We start from the raw sequence: 18,582 nt of genomic DNA on the forward strand, positions 1-18,582 counted from the left end.
GCCTTATCGCTAAAAGCGATCTCTTCCAGGCAACCTTTGGGTGGAGGAGAGACTTAAACTATAAATGAGGAAGGTGTACAAAGTGTAGTAAACATTCATGTTTAATAATAAATACTTAAATACATACATACATAATGTAATCAAAGTTATATAGATTTATATAATATAGGTAGGTACTATTGCAAGATGGAGGAAAGATAATGTTCTTTTACCTGTTTTTTGAAACTTATAGCTGTCTTCGCGAAACGGATATTTACAGGTAATGCATTCCACAGTCTTATAGCTGTCACAGTAAATGAGTTACTGTAAAACTCAGTAGTATGCGATGGGAAATCTAATAAACGCATTTGTGAGGATCTCATTGGTCTGTTGTCGGGATGGTTTTTAAAAATGAAACGCTCTTTGAGGTACGTTGGAGTTGAGGGATTGAACAGCACAGAGTAGAGTAAAGAGAGAATATGAACATTCCGGCGAAGGCGAATTGGGAGCCACTTGAGTTTATTGCGATATTCGGATATGTGGTCATATTTGCGTAAACCAAATATGAACCGTATGCAGAGATTTTGAAGGCGCTCAAGTTTATTCAGTTGCTCCTCGGTGATATCTGAATAGCAGGCGTCGGCGTAGTCGAGAATGGGAAGTAAAAGAGTTTGTGCAAGCGAGATTTTAGTAGCGGTAGGTAGGAAGTTACGCAGTCTTCTCAGACTGGCTGAGGATGCAAAAATCTTCCGACTGACTTCACAGATCTGTGGCACCCAGGTTAGGTTGGTGTCGATGAGAATACCCAAATTCTTCACCTTATCGGCAAAAGGGATATTAACACCGTCAAAAGAAATCGGGGGTAGTTGAAGCCAGTCGATTTTGGATTTCAGTCTCGAGCTGCCAACCAGTATCACTTGAGTCTTTTTAGGGTTGACCGTAAGCCCATGACACCTGCTCCAGTCAGAGATTTTGTCGAGGTCAGAGTTCACCATTGATATGGCGTTATGTAGCTTCTGTGGAGGCGATTGACAATATATTTGAAGGTCATCTGCGTACAAGTGGTAGGAACATGAAATAGTTTGAGATATGCCGTTTATGAATAAGGCGAAGAGAAGAGGAGATAAGACGCCACCTTGCGGGACACCGGCATTGGTGCTGCACCAAGTTGAAAACGAATCTTCAATGCGTATCCTCTGCCGGCGACCACGCAAGTAACTATGAAACCAGCCAACAGCTGCAGGAGATATGTTAAGAGAACTCAGTATTCCTAGCAGTATATCAAAGTCAACGGTGTTGAAGGCGTTACTGAAGTCAAGCAGTGTTAACACAGTAAGATCACCTTTTTCCATGCCCCAACGGATGTCGTCGTTTATCTTAATTAATGCAGTAACGGTGCTGTGACCAGAGCGAAAGCCGGATTGGAAGGGATTCAGGATATTGTTTTGGGAAAGAAAGGAATTTAATTGATGATGCACCAGGCGCTCAAACACCTTAGAAAGGAAAGATAGAATTGAGATGGGACGGTAGTCTGAGAATGAGGAGGGGTTGGACTTTTTGGGAATAGGGGTAATTTGTGCGTCTTTCCATATAATGGGAAAGGTTTCTGCATCAATGGAGAAGTTAAAGATGTGAGTTATGATAGGAGTGACGACATCAATAATGGGGATGATCATATTTCGACTAACACCGTCGCTTCCAACTGCATTCGAGGTAATGGATACTATGTTCTTCTTAACATCACATTCACTGAATTGGCTAAAAACAAAAGGGGAATAATTAGGAGTTGGCAAAGATGAGAGACGAGCAAGTGTGTCAGATTTAGTGGAGCCACTGAGGGCCGAAGATGAGGAAAAGTGTTGATTTAAGGAGTCTTTGTTAATATCTCTGGGTAACGAGCTGTGCTGAGATTTTCCAATTCCTAAGGTTTTTAGAAATTTCCAGACTTTAACAGGATCTCCATTTTCTACCGATTCGTGAATATGGCGTCGTTGGGCGTCCCTACACGCCTTGTTGCAGCGATTCCTTGCCAACAAATATTTGTCTTTATTGCGCTCTGTAGGATTGCACTTGTACCGACACTTCGATGATGCTTTTCGGTGCATTAAAGCTTTTATATCATCGGTAAGCCAAGGAGCCGGCAAGTGTTTCATTTTAACAGCTCTGACTGGAGCATGTCTGTCATACAGGTCTTCCAAAAAGGAGTTGAGAAGCTCTACCTTATTGTCAACTGTGTTGGCGCTCAAGATAGATCCCCAATCTAAATTTTCAGCATCAGACCGAAGCTTTTCTACATCCATGCTACCAAAACATCGCTGCAGAAGTATTCTCGGCTTAGCTTTAGGGGGGCGAATTTTATATGAGAGATGAAGCAAGTCATGATGTGAAAAGGCATCAGCACTGCATTGGCCAAATTTTGCAACATGATTACTTGATGAGACTATTGTAAGATCGAGCAGAGAAGGAGTACAGTTAGGGAGGTGATGCGTAGCATTAAGGGGAAGGATATTTAAGTTGCTTGCGTTTAAAATTGACTGTAGAGAAGAAGAACGGGAATCTTTTTTGATGAGACAGGTGTTAAAATCGCCCATTAAAACGATATGGGAGTAAACGGAAGTAAAGTCTTCGAGGAGTTTCTCAAATGAAGGAAAGTAATTAAAACGGAGAGTGGGACAATAATAGACTCCAAGGAAGACTTTTTGTTGCGAAAGAGTTACCTCAATAAACAAATGTTCAGCGGAATTTAGTGGAGGGGGTTGAGCGGACATACTAATGACAGTGAAAGGAATGTGAGCACGAAGGTAAATAGCCACTCCTCCCCCTCCAATACCAGTTCTATCGTTCCGAATAAGTCTAAAACCTGGAAGGGAGTATGAAGTAGTTGGGAGACATGGCTTCAACCAGGATTCTGATACTAAAATCGCATGAAGATTTTTGTTGTCAGAAAACGTTGCCAGCATATCAGAGTAGTGGGCCGGAATGCTTTGGGCGTTGAGATGGACAACATTGAAATTTTTTGGAACATCAGAGAAGTTAGTGATGAGGGTGTCTGAGAGGGATGGGATACTAAGAAAACTACTGTCAGTGCTGTTCAGCTCATCCTCAGACGTACAGGAGAGGTAATTTTCACCATCTATGCTTCCATCTAATACAGACATTATAGTTAAGTACCTAGTTATCGTTATATGAATGATATAACTATATTAAAATAATAATAATATGATATAAATATAAATAATAATAAATAAACTAATACCTATTGGGGTACAATAACTGTACAACAAACTATTCGTAAGTCATACATACACCCGCCAGCTGCCCGTTACTAATCACAGATTAACAAAATAATTATTATTCGAAGTTTTAAAACACAGATTCAAAACATTTTAATTAATCTGTGAAAGCAAATGTCAAAGGTACGCACATGACACATGACAGCTAAAATTTGACGTTGGAACTAAAATCAAAACATTAAAAATTTTAAGTTCAGGTAGAAAAAGAAAATAATTAATATAAAATAAAAGCAGCAATAAGAATTTTAACTACCTATCATGATACTATGACCGAAGATCACGCAGACTTTTGGATCGTGGCTCGTTTCGGACGGGCTTTGGTTGATGGGGCTTTCTCGCTACCTTTTTTAGCAGCCCCCGGCAACGTACTGGCGACCGACGATGATCCTGCGAGCAGTGTCGGCGGACACACAGCATCCAGCTCGGCGACAGTGACTGCTCGGTGCCGCTTACCATCCGGGCTGAGCACGAACACGCACCCATCCCTCGTCCAGCATCGCGACACACCGACCCGTTGTCTAGCCGCCATAAAAGTGTCGTGACGCGGCTTGGTCAGAAACTCAGACAGAGTCACTCCAGAGCCCTTCAGTTTGGTTTTTGAAAACCAAATCCTGTCCCGTAGTGAGGCCTCCTTCAGCTTCAGTATGACAGGTCTTGGCTTCTCACCCACACTGCGCCCTAGCCTGTGACAATGCCTCACATCTACCTCTCTGCAAAGCTCTGGGTCTGCGAAGTGGCCGGCAAGCTCTTTGATGGTAGCTGCTGTGGTGTTCTCATCCTTGCTCTCTGGAACTCCATGCACCAGCAACATTTTGCGACGGCTCCTCATCTCAATAGCATCCATGCCTCGTGCCAGAAATTCTACCTGTTGCTGCAGAGTTCCCAGGGCAGACATAATGAAAGCCCGGAATGTGCTAAACTCTGCTGCAAGCCCAGTGGTGGTCGGGGGGCTTGGGGACTTCGAGTTGAGCTGCTCCTGGAAGCTGGCCATGCTACTGCCGAACATCTCCTTCATGTCCTCAAGTGACTTTGTTATGGATTCCATTTTGAGGTTATGTGTAATCCAAACAATATATTGTGCAAGTTCTTGGAGTGAATATATTAGCTGGCAGGTATAATGGTGTCACTGACTCTAATAGACCATGAAGTACAGCTTTATTTCCGTAAGTTTTATTTATTTATATTGGGAGCTAAATATGTATAGTGTTTACTTGTTGACACCTAACCTCCAAAAGGATAATTGATGATCTGATAGAAGCATTTCTACCAATCCGGGTTATTCACCAAATAAGAGACAGTAACTAACCTTCTCGGCAGCGTGATCCTTTTAACCGCATACGATCTGTGATCGATCTTATTCCGGGCCTCAAACACCACTCCGAATCCTCCTTTGCCAAGGCACCTGAGCGGCGTAAAGTCATTCTCGTATCTCCCTGAATATTCCGGGCTGGGAGGGGTTGGGGTTTGTTCGTAATGCACTTGGACTACTCGTGATAAATGATGTACGGGCGTGGGCGGTAGTAAAGCGTGTTTTGGCGCGAAGAATCGAGGCCATATCATCAGGTTCATGAGGAGGGCTGAACTGACAGCTGAAAATTGAGAGAATAGATTACAATTGAATAAAAATAATGAACTAGCCGAATTTAATAGAGCAGACCAGCCTTCATTGGGATTAGGCTTAAATTGCCTCAACCTCTTTAACTTTACTGAAATTCGGTGATCAGCTTTTTATATCCAAATTAAACTTAGAAACGATAATTTAGAGCAAAAACATAATATTATGATCCCTCTTGGAAATGAAACCTAAACCTATTCATAACTCTGAACTACAGCATAACTTAATCAACAGACGCTGATATGTAGAAAGGAACTTGAAGCTAATGTCAGGATTAAATCTATGTCTGTCTCTTTCTGTCCGTATACTGTCAAACCAAGGCAGCAATACATAATAATAATAGGTCGACATTAGCTTAGAATTCCTTTCTGGAACTCACCAAAAATCTAATAAAAAAAGCCAACTCCACACACCTATAAGTATAACCTCCTTCCACCAAAACCACAGCGAGTACACATGCACGTGTATGTGATGGTGCTCTCTATCATCTGTCTCCGTGGTGGGAGTCTCCGTCTGTTCGTTGATGAGTTCCTCAGTGACCTGGACGGCTTGGTCACACGTGTCGTCTTGGTAGAGGAAGAAACCTTCGTTGCCTGTGGAATTGTTTGTTTTATTTTATTTAGCTGTTTATTGCATAAGTAAAGGATTGAAATGTACGAAATTGGGCTTAAGGCTAAAGCATTTTCTAACAGACAGGAGGTACAGGAAACAAAAAAAGAAGTAGTTTTGGGTTTTGGGGCATTTTGATTGGACGCTGGATTCAGGTAGTAGGCAAGCCGAGAAGGAAAGTTTATTTAGTAAAATAAGATAACCTACCTATAGGTACCTACTGATAGGCTGAGCTGAATGCTCCATCCGAATATGCTAAGATACCGGATATGGTCACGCTTCCTACGTTGCCTATTGAATACGCGGTTTTAAGCTTACCTTGTCCAGTATTCCCATACAGCGTTATAAGCGATAGCGTATTGGGGTCGGGGGGGCTGCTCCCGCTGCCGCCCCCCCCCCTTGCTACATACGAGCTCTATAGTTACTGATACACCGATTTTGTTCACCTAGCGTTCTAATCTAACCTCACCTAGCGTTCTTAATTTACTAGCGTTTTTAAGTCAACCAGCGTTTTTAATGCAACCAGCGTTCTTAATACAACCAGCGTTCTTTATTCCACCAGCTTTCTTAATGCTACCAGCGTTCTTATTTCAACTAGTGTTCTTAATTCAACCAGCTTTCGTAATTCAACCAACGCTCTTAACTTACCAAGCGTTCTATAGGGAGAACGATTGAGGCTCTTTAGTGTCATAGTGTCCATCCATTAGGAAACTAAAGTTAGCGGCATACCTTTTAAACTGTGTATCCGAGTTAGTAAGCTGGAGGCTCCATCTAAGAACGCAGTGTGAATATAGACACCTGAATACTTCACTTACCTTGTCCAGTATTCCCATACAGCGTTATAAGCGACAGCGTATTGGGGTCGGAGTCAGTCATGGCCTGCAGCGCGGTGGCGGTTCTTAACTGAAGCTGCGTTCTTAATGCAACCAGCGCTCTTAATTCAACCAGTGTTCTTAATTCAACCAGCGTGCTTAATTCAACCAGCGTGCTTAATTAAATAAGCGTTCTTAATTCAACCAAAGTTTTTGATTCAACCAGCGTTCTTAACTCATCCAGCGTTCTTAACTTACCGGGCGTTCTATGGAGTGAAGTATGTTTAGGGGTTCTTTGGTGCTAACTGTTAAGTATGGAGCATAGGAGATCTGAGAACGCAGTGTCAAGCTCACCTTGTCCAGTGTTCCCATACAACGTTATAAGCGACAGCGTATTGGGGTCAGAGTCAGTCATGGCCTGCAGCGCGGTGTCGGGAGGGGGGGGGGGAAACGAGACCCGCGGAGGCAGCCGCTACATACGAGCTCTATACTGCTGGGATTTAAGTCACCCAACGCTCTTAATTCTACCAGAGTTCTTTATTCCACCAGCGTTCTTAATTCAACCAGCGCTCTTAATACAACCAGCGTTTTTCATTCAACCAGCGCTCCTAATTCACCCAGCGATCGGTTATTTGGTGCCATAATGCCCATTCATCAGGAAACTAAAGTTAGCGGCATACCGATTAAAGCCGAAGTGCCATTGAACAGAAGGCTCCATCTAGTAACGCATTGTGAATATAGACACCTAAACACTTCACTTACCTTGTCCAGTGTTCCCATACAGCGTTATAAGCGACAGCGTGTTAGGATCTGAATCAGTCATGGCCTGCAGCGCGGTGTCGGGGCCAGGCAGCCGCGCCCGCTGCTTCAGCTGCCAGGGGGAGGTGGGGGCTGAGACGGCGGTTGAAGCGAGCTTCTGAGCGTAGAGCTGGCCTTCTTGGATGTACAGCTGAGGGGTTAAAAGGGTTTGTTAGATTACAAGTCCACTAGAGCGGAGCGGGCTGGTGAAGCGGTGTGTGAGGTAAAAATCGGGCAATGAAATTGCATAAAAACTCGAATCATGCAATTTTATTACACGATTACTGGCTCGCACACCGATCCGCTAGTTGCAAAAGTACAGTATTGTGCAAATTAATGTGAACACGAGTGAAAATTTGAAAAAAATACATTTATTGGCTCTAAAATAAAAAAACTGATTTATATTAATACAATTTAAGTTATTTTAATAGAAAATGTGTCCTTCCTGGCTTTTATAACTTCTTCAACACGTTTTGGCATAGAATCGATATGATTTTAACAGTTTTCTGATATTTACTGGTCTAAAAAACTTGTATGGATTACAGCCTCAATCATTTTAGTTTTTCTTGTGCAATCCGTTTTACGAAGTCTAACTTTGACGATGGCCCACTTATTTTCAATGGGATTAAGTGCCGGTGAGTTCTCTGGCCATCCAAATGCATGATATCTTGTTGTCCTTGAAATATTTAAGCATAATCTTGGACACGCGGAATGGAGGCGAATTTTGTTGAAAAACTTATTGACCGTTATCATCAAATTTTCTTAGTTCAACTTCTAATCTCCGTTCTTGCAAGTCACTGTATTTTAGCGAGTCCATCATCTCTTCGACGGGCACAAGTCATCAGGTACCTATATAAGAAAATCAACCCCAAACTAAGAAAAGTTGATGCTAACGGTCAATAAGTTTATCAACAAAATTCGCCTCCATTCCGCGTGTCCAAGATTATGCTTAAATATTTCAAGGACAACAAGATATCATGCCTTTGGATGGCCAGAGAACTCACCGGCACTTAATCCCATTGAAAATAAGTGGGCCATCGTCAAAGTTAGACTTCGTAAAACGGATTGCACAAGAAAAACTAAAATGATTGAGGCTGTAATCCATACAAGTTTTTTAGACCAGTAAATATCAGAAAACTGTTAAAATCATGTCGATTCTATGCCAAAACGTGTTGAAGAAGTTATAAAAGCCAGGGAGGACACATTTTCTATTAAAATAACTTAAATTGTATTAATATAAATCAGTTTTTTTATTTTAGAGCCAATAAATGTATTTTTTTCAAATTTTCACTCGTGTTCACATTAATTTGCACAATACTGTAGGTTATCCATGGTTATACACTAAAATACACAGTTATAATTTATACCTTTTCAAACTATCAATTTTTGGGTTGCAAGGTGCAAAAGTACATAGCTACTCTCATGCAACGGCTGCTGACTATACGATGAAATCCATAAATAAATAAGATCAACTTTGAGCTCATAAATCCTAACTTAGTAGCTTAAATTAATAATGGATACTCCAATTCAAGACTATCTCCCCCAGTCGAGTGTAATAACTGTAAAAATTGATTTACAAAACATTTGTCTATACAAAACGTGCCTCGAGCTATAATCCTCCAAAATTTAAACTCAATAGAAACTATTTCTGATGATGCCAAAAAATAGTCGTGAAATAGTCATAAATAGTCGTGTTTTCCAAAAAAATAGTCGTATCATACTTTCGGAGTTAGAGCTATACTTTATGGAGGATTATAGCTGGAGGTCTCCAGCTATAATCCTCCAGCCTCTGCAGAACAAACGGTAAGGCCTATCGACTTGGTTAAGGTCTCAAAAAATAGTCGTGAAATAGTCGTAATGACATGCCAAATTTCAGAAATAGTCGTCAAAAGATAGCAGAGATATAAAGGTACTTTGCTGCAGCCCTGGTGGAGGATTATAGCTGGAGGTTTTGAAAATATCGAATATCTTTGGAACTACTATGACTATCGGTTTGAATTATGTCTCAAAAAATAGTCGTGAAATAGTCGCTTCTATTTATTATAATTTTAAGCTTGATAAAAGCTGTTAAATAATGATATCAAATTCTTCATACAAATCAAAGTGGACGAGAATGCCAAAGCGAGCCAGTACACAAAAATAATAGCACCGTAGCATTGAAGTACTCATGTCGAATTAATCTATAAATCATTTATTTCGTCATACTTTGCATCAATAGTATCTAAACTAATCTTTGGTATGACATTTTATTGCTTTTGCTCTTACTGTGTACAGAGAAAACGTATGCCTATACACGCACACATTTATCTCTGTTATCTTGACAAACGATAGCGATGACGACTACCGCGATGTAGTTCCTAGGTCAGTTATTGTCATCCTTTACTATCCCGTGATCAGACAAATATTGCTATCCTTGTCCTGTTCTTGTTTTTTTATTAGCGTTGATGTGGCCGCCACCTCCGCCGGTGAAATTGGGATTAGTTTTATTGAAGACGCAGTACAGGGTAGCACTCAAGCGATAAGAATAAAATACGGTGTTTGAAATGTAACTCATTTAATTACAATCACAGGCCGAAAGTACTTTTATTTATACTTAAGTTATTCATTAAACAATATTTAGGTAGATTAGGTTTCATACAATTATCTCAGTATTATTTGACTATTACCTATAAACATATTTAGTTTAATTTAAAATAATCACAGTTGGTTTATTGCTAAGTAATAATATAATATTGACGTAGTTCAATAAAAAAAACATGGTATGAACTTAAATATGTAGTTATTTCACTATTAAAAAATAATTATTTTCTAGCCCTGTATCATAATAAGCTTAAGTTAAAGTAATCACAGATTGTTCATTAGTAGGTTTTGGTAAGTATAATCACGGTTATTGTCATAATGAAATATAACTCATTTAATTACAATCACAGGCCGAAAGTACCTTTATTTATACATAAGTTATTCATTAAACAATCTTTAGGTAGATTAGGATTTAATTATTTTTATTCTCCATAGTAAAAAAGTCACGTGACCAACTAAGTTTCTATGAAAAATTATACATTTTTTTCGCGAATATTTAAATTCTGATTTCAGTTTCGGGCTTAGATGTATATCTAAACTGAATGCTGAACATGTAGCTTTCGGCTTAGTATACCCTTTTTGCAACACCTTGTATAATGGTTTTAATAAATATACCTAAATAACTTCGTAGGTGATAATAGGGTATCTATAATGCCCAGATAACTGAATCCTGTAGGTGCAGAACTTGCAAAAATTATGAACAGCCACTGTAGCTTGCGACGTTATTGAAGAACACACGTAAGCTGCTCTGAAAAAAAAAATAAGGCAAATTAACGTCTTATTAATAAAAATATTTGTTTTTTTTTAAATATTATATACATATATATATATATATATATATATATATATATATATATATATATATATATATATATATATGTATATAATATTTAAAATATATAATATATAATATATACATATATATATACATGATATAGGAGTAGGTAGATACGAGTAGTAATAACGTTATTTCACCTAGACTATTTGTTTGGTAATTTATTGTCATTTGGAGACCACAGCAAACAGTGGAGTAAAATTTCTTATCAGTAACTTATTGCAACAATAACTTGAAACTGCGAACTTTTGTGCGAAAAGGGTAGAGTAGAAATACTGTTCATTAGTGTATTCGCTTTTTTCAATATATATGTCCCATAACCGACCTCTATTGTTTTTGAGCGAAAGAGATAGCTGAGAAAACAATTTGGCTTTTGTCCAAAACCGGTTTGGTCGGACGGTGCGTTTGAAACTTGTATGAAATTTCACAGGGTGTTAATTACTTACATAGGTATTTAGTTCAGAAACACGTTTTTGTCGCTTGTAACTGATTGGTACAAATGAGTTTTGACAAGTAAATTGGCTGTTATAACTTTATTAACTTCAGCACCACAACACTGTATAGGCCTAGCATAAGCACAATACCATATGAAAATAGTGATAAATTCTTACCCAGGATTTGTTATCTGGTTATCATGTATTCGGAGCCATTGCAGTTTCGTAGCGCATTACATCAATGCAGTCATGATAGTTTATCGGCGCATTACATCGATAGGCTGTGTTTTCACCTGAAATAATAATGGGTAGGCTTATAGGTAGGTTACACATAATTTTTTTTTATACTTATATTTATTTGCCTAGTTTCATTAAGAAATACAAACAATAACGCCTTTTTTGCTATTGAGAGGTAAATATCCACATTTAACCAGGACTACCATATGTAGGTAATCGATGATACCCACATATTTTCGTATCTACTAAGATATGTACATGAATGCCTTGATTGCATGTATGCACAATTTACTCGCTCATAGTGTAAAATTGCTAATTGAATAACAATCCCCATACATATTAAGCATAGATATTAAAAAATAATTTGGCTACGTTACTTCTATAAAAAATCATGTTAGTAAATAAGCTGAGCATAACAAAATGGGATGGCTTGCTTTGATATTGAGTATTAAAAAGGATACTTACTTGCAATATTCAAACATAGCACTCACTAAACACTCTTATCTGCATCCACTAATATCTTTTAGAATATAACATCTTGAATATTCATTTGCGTATAGAGCACTCACAATATTTTAACAACCAACAATAACACCGATCGTGACCATAGTTTCCACTAAACTGTAAACAAATTATCAAACAAAACATGCAAAATACTAACCCCAACTTCACCGGTCGGTGGCGGCGCGCGGCGGCTGTCACATAAGGGACGTAATAAATACCGGTTTGCTATAGCTTGTCAAGATGTTATACTGTCGCTCACGCGTTCTATGCGTGCGATGCATGCCGGTTAGAAAGGAGACAGGGATAGCAATATTTGTCTGATCACGGGATAGTAAAGGATGACAATAACTGACCTAGATACTACATCGCCGTAGTTGTCATCGCTATCGTTTGTCAAGATAACAGAGATAAATGTGTGCGTGTATAGGCATACGTTTTCTCTGTACACAGTAAGGTAAAGGCTAAGAGCAAAAGCAATAAAATGTATGATGCATACCAAAGATTAGTTTAGAATAGTTTAGATACTATTGATGCAAAGTATGACGAAATAAATGATTTATAGATTAATTCGACATGAGTACTTCAATGCTACGGTGCTATTATTTTTGTGTACTGGCTCGCTTTGGCATTCTCGTCCACTTTGATTTATATGAAGAATTTGATATCATTATTTAACAGCTTTTATCAAGCTTAAAATTATAATAAAGAGAAGCGACTATTTCACGACTATTTTTTGAGACATAATTCAAACCGATAGTCATAGTAGTTCCAAAGATATTCGATATTTTCAAAACCTCCAGCTATAATCCTCCACCAGGGCTGCAGCAAAGTACCTTTATATCTCTGCTATCTTTTGACGACTATTTCTGAAATTTGGCATGTCATTACGACTATTTCACGACTATTTTTTGAGACCTTAACCAAGTCGATAGGCCTTACCGTTTGTTCTGCAGAGGCTGTATAAAGTATAGCTCTAACTCCGAAAGTATGATACGACTATTTTTTTGGAAAACACGACTATTTATGACTATTTCACGACTATTTTTTGGCATCATCAGAAATAGTTTCTATTGAGTTTAAATTTTGGAGGATTATAGCTGGAGGCACGTTATACAAAGGGTAAATGTGTTCTAGAGTGAAGACCGCGACTAGACAAACGTAGTGTAGGAAGTCCTCCAGCTAAATGGGTTGACAAATTGCAAAAGGTGGATGCGGAAAGCTATAGATCGAACCCAGTGGCGTGCTTTGAGAGAGGCCTACATCCAGCAGTGGACTGCTATAGGCTGATGATGAATGTCTATATATATATAGTATATATAGTGACCTGCTGATCGTGCAGTCCGATGTAGAGCGAGGGCGGCGTGGTCTGTATGAAGGTGTCGGCGCTGAGCGTCTTGGTGGCGGCCCACAGCACGTCCATGCTCTGTAGCGCCACATCGTGTACATTATATACATAGACATATATATATAGTGACCTGCTGCTCGTGCAGTCCGATGTAGAGCGAGGGCGGCGTGGTCTGTATGAAGGTGTCGGCGCTGAGCGTCTTGGTGGCGGCCCACAGCACGTCCATGCTCTGTAGCGCCACATCGTGTACATTATATACATAGACATATATATATAGTGACCTGCTGCTCGTGCAGTCCGATGTAGAGCGAGGGCGGCGTGGTCTGTATGAAGGTGTCGGCGCTGAGCGTCTTGGTGGCGGCCCACAGCACGTCCATGCTCTGTAGCGCGCCGCCGCGGAGGCGCCACATGCCGGCTATGGGGGCTTCTAGCTGTGGGGTAGAGAGGTTATGTATGTAAATGGTGGAAAATAAAAGAGTATCGCCGAGTTACGTATGACCTGTTCCTTAAACAGGTTGTTGCAAAAGGGATATAGTAAGCTGCAAGGGGGTTACTCAGGAGTTCGATATTAACAACTTATGAAATATAACTCTAGATATGCGCAACGAATAGTCTCATTCTCACTTGCCAATCCAACAAAGCGAGTCACTTTCTTGGCAAAAGTGACACGCTGTACCAAGGTTAGTAACCGATTCCGGGCCGGCAAAACTGCATGTGTGTCGTATATATGAATTGTGTGATTGTGAGCGTCACTGGGCGTATATACCGCCATCGCTACTGGTGGAAAAACGAAGCCCCGTTTCTATACATCTAGTAGTTACGCCAAGAACTTGAGGTGCAGGTACCTTTTTCTGCCACAGCAGTAGCTTGGAGTCCGGCTGGGTTAGCGCCACCACGCCCTCTGGTAACGCCACTCCTATCGAGTAGTCGGCGCCGCGCGGGCCCTGCGACGCACACTCCGCGCCGCTGAGGGCTAGCTGGTGCTCACCTACGCTGAAGTTCCATCTGTGGGGGTAGGAGGGGGTTAAGTTATTTGTTTATGACTGTAGAGTATGAAGATATTAATTAAAGAAGGTGTTGAAAATTTTAAGCTACTAAAAATTGCCCAGTCGCGTCGCCAGCAGATTTTTCTGAAGGAATGCTGCGTGACATGCAGAAGGCAGACTGCTGCGGCGCTTATTGCAGAGCATGTTGTGTTATGTTCGGCTAACATCATTAATCCTGAATTCCTGACGCACCCTTTTCCCTTAAATCACTTGTATAACATAAAATAGATAAGAGAAGCGTAAACAAGTGTTACTAACTTCTCGCTCCCAGTCCTCGGATCCAACGCCCTCACAGTACTACTATGCCTCCTCAGCACCAGCAGCCGGCGCCCCGCGGAGTCGCGCTCGCCACTGCAGCCGCGGGTGCCGCATGAATACACCACCGCGCTGTCTATGACTCTCGTTGTAGTAAACGTATCGATTGCAAGACGACTGTCATTTGTTTGTTTTGACAAGATACAGTAAGCCGCAGTACGCTTGTAGGCATCCGCTTTTTACACCTATGATGATGACGGACCGTTTTTTGCCGGTCTTACAATGCTCTATGGGCTATAGTATAGCACGGTCGCTAAGCACAGCGAAAAACGGGCATTGCCCTTTTTTTAGTATGAATGCGTGCGGGTACAAGCGCCGCCGGATTTAAACCAAAGTAAAATTAGGTAATATTGTGTAGGTATAGGTAAGAAAGTGGTACTAACTTCTCACTCCCAGTCCTGGGGTCCAAGGCTCTCACAGTACTACTATGCCTCCTCAGCACCAGCAGCCGGCGCCCCGTGGAGTCGCGCTCGCCGCTGCAGCCGCGGGTGCCGCATGAATAGACTACAGCGCCCGAGTGAGCGTCCAGACCCAACCAGGGCTATTGCGGGATACGACTGCACTAACTGTGACTCTACCTCGTTGTTGTAACGTACCGATTGAATGACCATTCCGGTTCTTTGGTAGACGTCCGTATTTTAGAATAAAATACTACTTTATTAACTAAAAAAGAACACAAATAACAATTTATAACGCAATGGGCGGCCTTATAGCTAAAAGCGATTTTACACCGGACGATGGATAGTTTTTTTGAGGTTAGTGACTAGTTTATTTGTCACATTGCTTTGAATGCGACCGGAGCTATTATTTCCTAGTTTTAAAGCGTTAGGTAGAGGTAAGATCTCATCTAGGTACTAACTTCTCACTCCCAGTCCTCGGATCCAACGCCCTCACAGTACTACTATGCCTCCGCAGCACCAGCAGCCGGCGCCCCGCGGAGTCGCGCTCGCCGCTGCAGCCGCGGGTGCCGCACGAGTAGACTACAGCGCCCGAGTGAGCGTCCAGACCCAACCAGGGCTATTGCGGGATACGACTGCACTAACTATGACTACCTCGTTGTTGAAACGTACCGATTGAATGACCATTCCGGTTCGTTGGTAGACGTCCGTATTTTAGAATAGAAAAACTACTTTATTGACTAAAAAAGATAGCAATTTATAACGCAATGGGCGGCCTTATAGCTAAAAGCGATTTTACACCGGACGATGGATAGTTTTTTTGAGGTTATAGTGACTAGTTTATTTGTCACATTGCTTTGAATGCGACGAGAGCTGTTATTTCCTGCTTTTAAAGCGTTATAGATAAGATCTCATCTAGGTACTAACTTCTCGCTGCCAGTCCTCGGATCCAACGCCCTCACAGTACTACTATGCCTCCTCAGCACCAGCAGCCGGCGCCCCGCGGAGTCGCGCTCGCCGCTGCAGCCGCGGGTGCCGCATGAGTAGACTACTGCGCCGGAATGTGCGTCTAGACCGAGCCAGAGGGACTCGCGACCGCCTGAAGAAAGAAGGAAAGAATGAAAATTAATTAATTTGAAACACACACATAGAAATAATACTAACTGAGGTAGAACACATTTATAATTCTAGCTGTTAGAATGTCTCGCGGCCGCCTGAAGGGTTAATGAGTTAAGGCTTAGATTAACATTACAAACATATACGAACGAGATGGTGTGGCACATACAAAGCAAGAGATGTGCACATTTTGTTTACTGTCAAGCCGATTTAAGTTCAACATAATGACAACAATTGTACCAATGAATATAAGTAGTCACAAATCTCTCAGTGGTTTATTTATCGAGACTTTTGCTGACACTCCATCTACAGTTACATCTGTAGTTCGTATTAAATAAAATATCGTTGGGTTAAAGTTGAGAATGTTGAGATGTAGTGATTGGTTCTGGAGGTTAGGAAAAATTTATAAATAAATAAAGACCAAATCGAAAATCGGGGCAGGACATGCAACTGATGCAACCGGTTTACAACCATTGGCTATATAAATAAACAGAGCTGCAACTTATCAAAGCCATTTCATCTACCTTACCTAGCTAACGACCATGACTCATACTGTTTAACCGCATGTGTTTTGTGCACGCGATAAATATCAAGGTTGCTATTTGGTAACAGATCTATTTTATTAACATGCAAAAGAGTGACTCATAGCCCCACGGGAGCGCGAAATCCTTTCACCAAAAAGAGGCTGTGTGTGACACGATAACATTAGTGAATAAATTACAGATTTGTTGTCATGACTCATTCACAACATTACGTTATCTGTAATTAAGTACCGTAAATAAATGGATAACACTGGATTTGCGTTATCAGTTACGTTATCGTGTTAACATGCTTAGACAATTATTGTTGTTATGATCATTTACTACATTATATTACTTTGTTTTTGGTTATATCCTGAAATAGCAAAGGAGTACTAGCATGTACTTTAGGTTGATGGTAAGTTTTTATAAATAGGCATAATTATATACTTACTGTGATATATTTTCTGGGATTCTCAGAAGCATAATACTGACAAGAGAACATAATACAGCGCATTTCAAGCATGGAAGAAGGGGATAAACTTCTTATCCTACCAAACAATTTGTAGCGAAAAGTTTTTCAAAACTGAGACGCCATTTTATTTATTTATTTATTTATTTATTAGGTTTTTCTACAGACACACACTTTACATTTATAAAAAGAAAACATTTCAATACATGCCACAGTGGGCATCCAATTACAGAAAAACACAGCATTTACAACACAATCGAGCAAAACTTATGCACTAATAGCCGGCATATAACTTAATACCAAATTTATACAAGTTAAAACTAAACATTTAACAAAAACAAAATTTACATTAATTTTTATGAATTACTTAATAAAAGATTTTTTTTGAATTTTTCTAATCGACATGAAAACAGATCAAATTTTTGCGGGTCTTTTACAAAAAGTTCGTTATGCTGTCTACATATTCTGTTTAAAATTGAGAATTTACCAACATTCGTTTTTGCAGCACGAATATAAAAAGGACGATAGTTTGCAATGCGGGCACCACGGCGCGGAACAACTATGTTAAGTTTAGAAAGCAAAAGAGGACACATCACTTTGTTGTTGAAAATTTTGTAGAGGAACATCTGATCAGCGTTTCGGCGTCTATCTTCTAGCGAAAGTAAATTAAAATAACGTAATCGTTCGTAGTAATGCGCCAGACCACGACGTTTGCCTTGATGTCCACTCAGATAGTATAGAAAACGTCTTTGTACTCGTTCGAGTCTTTCTATATGGCAATTATAGTGAGGGTTCCAAATGGTAGAACAGTATTCTAGAGAACTACGGACCAATGCACAGTAAGCTATTTTAAGAGCATTTTCATTTCTGAACTCACGGCAATTCCGCCATATGAAACCTAACATAGCGAGGCTTTTTTTAACTATATTATTAGTATGGACATTGAAGGTTAAGCGATCGTCAATAGTAACCCCCAGGTCTTTTATTTCCGTAACTTTATCGAGTGTTTTTCCGTCTAGTCCATAAGAAGCTAAAATTGGTGTTTTTTTTTTTGTAAAGGATATATATTTACATTTTTTTGTGTTCAGAGGTAATTTGTTCACGATACTCCATTGTAAAACCTGTGAAAGATCCTTCTGCAAAAGTATTACATCACTGGAGCTTCTAATGGGCCTATATAATTTAAGGTCATCTGCAAAAAAAGAATAGTGGGAGCTTTGAATAGTGTCAGCAAGGTCATTTATAAATACCAAAAATAGCTTTGGACCGAGATTTGAACCCTGTGGAACGCCGGACGGAGCCGCAAACGGAGAGGACTCATAGCCAGCAACTACAACTTTTTGACTCCTATTTGTGAGATATGAATTGAACCATTTCAATAGTTTGCCATGGACTCCGATACAGCTGAGTTTGTTAAGCAGGATTTTATGGTTGACCCGATCGAAGGCTTTACTTATATCAGTGTAAATGGCGTCAACTTGCAATCCCTGATCTATGTATTCCTGGAGGTCTGATATATAACATGCTAAGTTTGTATTTGTTGACTTATTTCTGAGGAAGCCATGCTGATTAATATTTATTATAGGGTCAAGCATTTGTGTAAAAGTGGGACTTACGACTGCTTCAAATACTCTTTCCATAATACTAAGCAGTGATATAGGCCTATAGTCCTCAAT

At 40.1% G+C, this 18,582-nt stretch overlaps 1 protein-coding gene and 1 long non-coding RNA gene across 2 annotated transcripts in view; both read right to left on the reverse strand.

The window, feature by feature from the left end:
* Nucleotides 1–18,582, reverse strand: part of LOC105389580 (eukaryotic translation initiation factor 2-alpha kinase) — a 33,958-nt gene that overhangs the window by 5,577 nt on the left and 9,799 nt on the right. Inside the window, 6 exon segments of the mRNA XM_048621985.1 lie at nucleotides 4,579–4,861; nucleotides 5,301–5,480; nucleotides 7,062–7,257; nucleotides 13,323–13,472; nucleotides 13,887–14,046; nucleotides 15,728–15,899. Of these exon segments, the coding sequence (XP_048477942.1) occupies nucleotides 4,579–4,861; nucleotides 5,301–5,480; nucleotides 7,062–7,257; nucleotides 13,323–13,472; nucleotides 13,887–14,046; nucleotides 15,728–15,899 (1,141 nt within the window).
* On the reverse strand, nucleotides 11,182–11,858 carry LOC125488717. The gene is made up of 2 exons (XR_007266435.1): nucleotides 11,658–11,858; nucleotides 11,182–11,248 (listed from the first exon to the last, which is right to left on the reverse strand). It is a non-coding gene; the product is annotated as an uncharacterized LOC125488717 (long non-coding RNA).

This window comes from Plutella xylostella, chromosome 7 (genome assembly GCF_932276165.1).
Source record: "Plutella xylostella chromosome 7, ilPluXylo3.1, whole genome shotgun sequence".
NCBI lineage: Eukaryota > Metazoa > Arthropoda > Insecta > Lepidoptera > Plutellidae > Plutella > Plutella xylostella.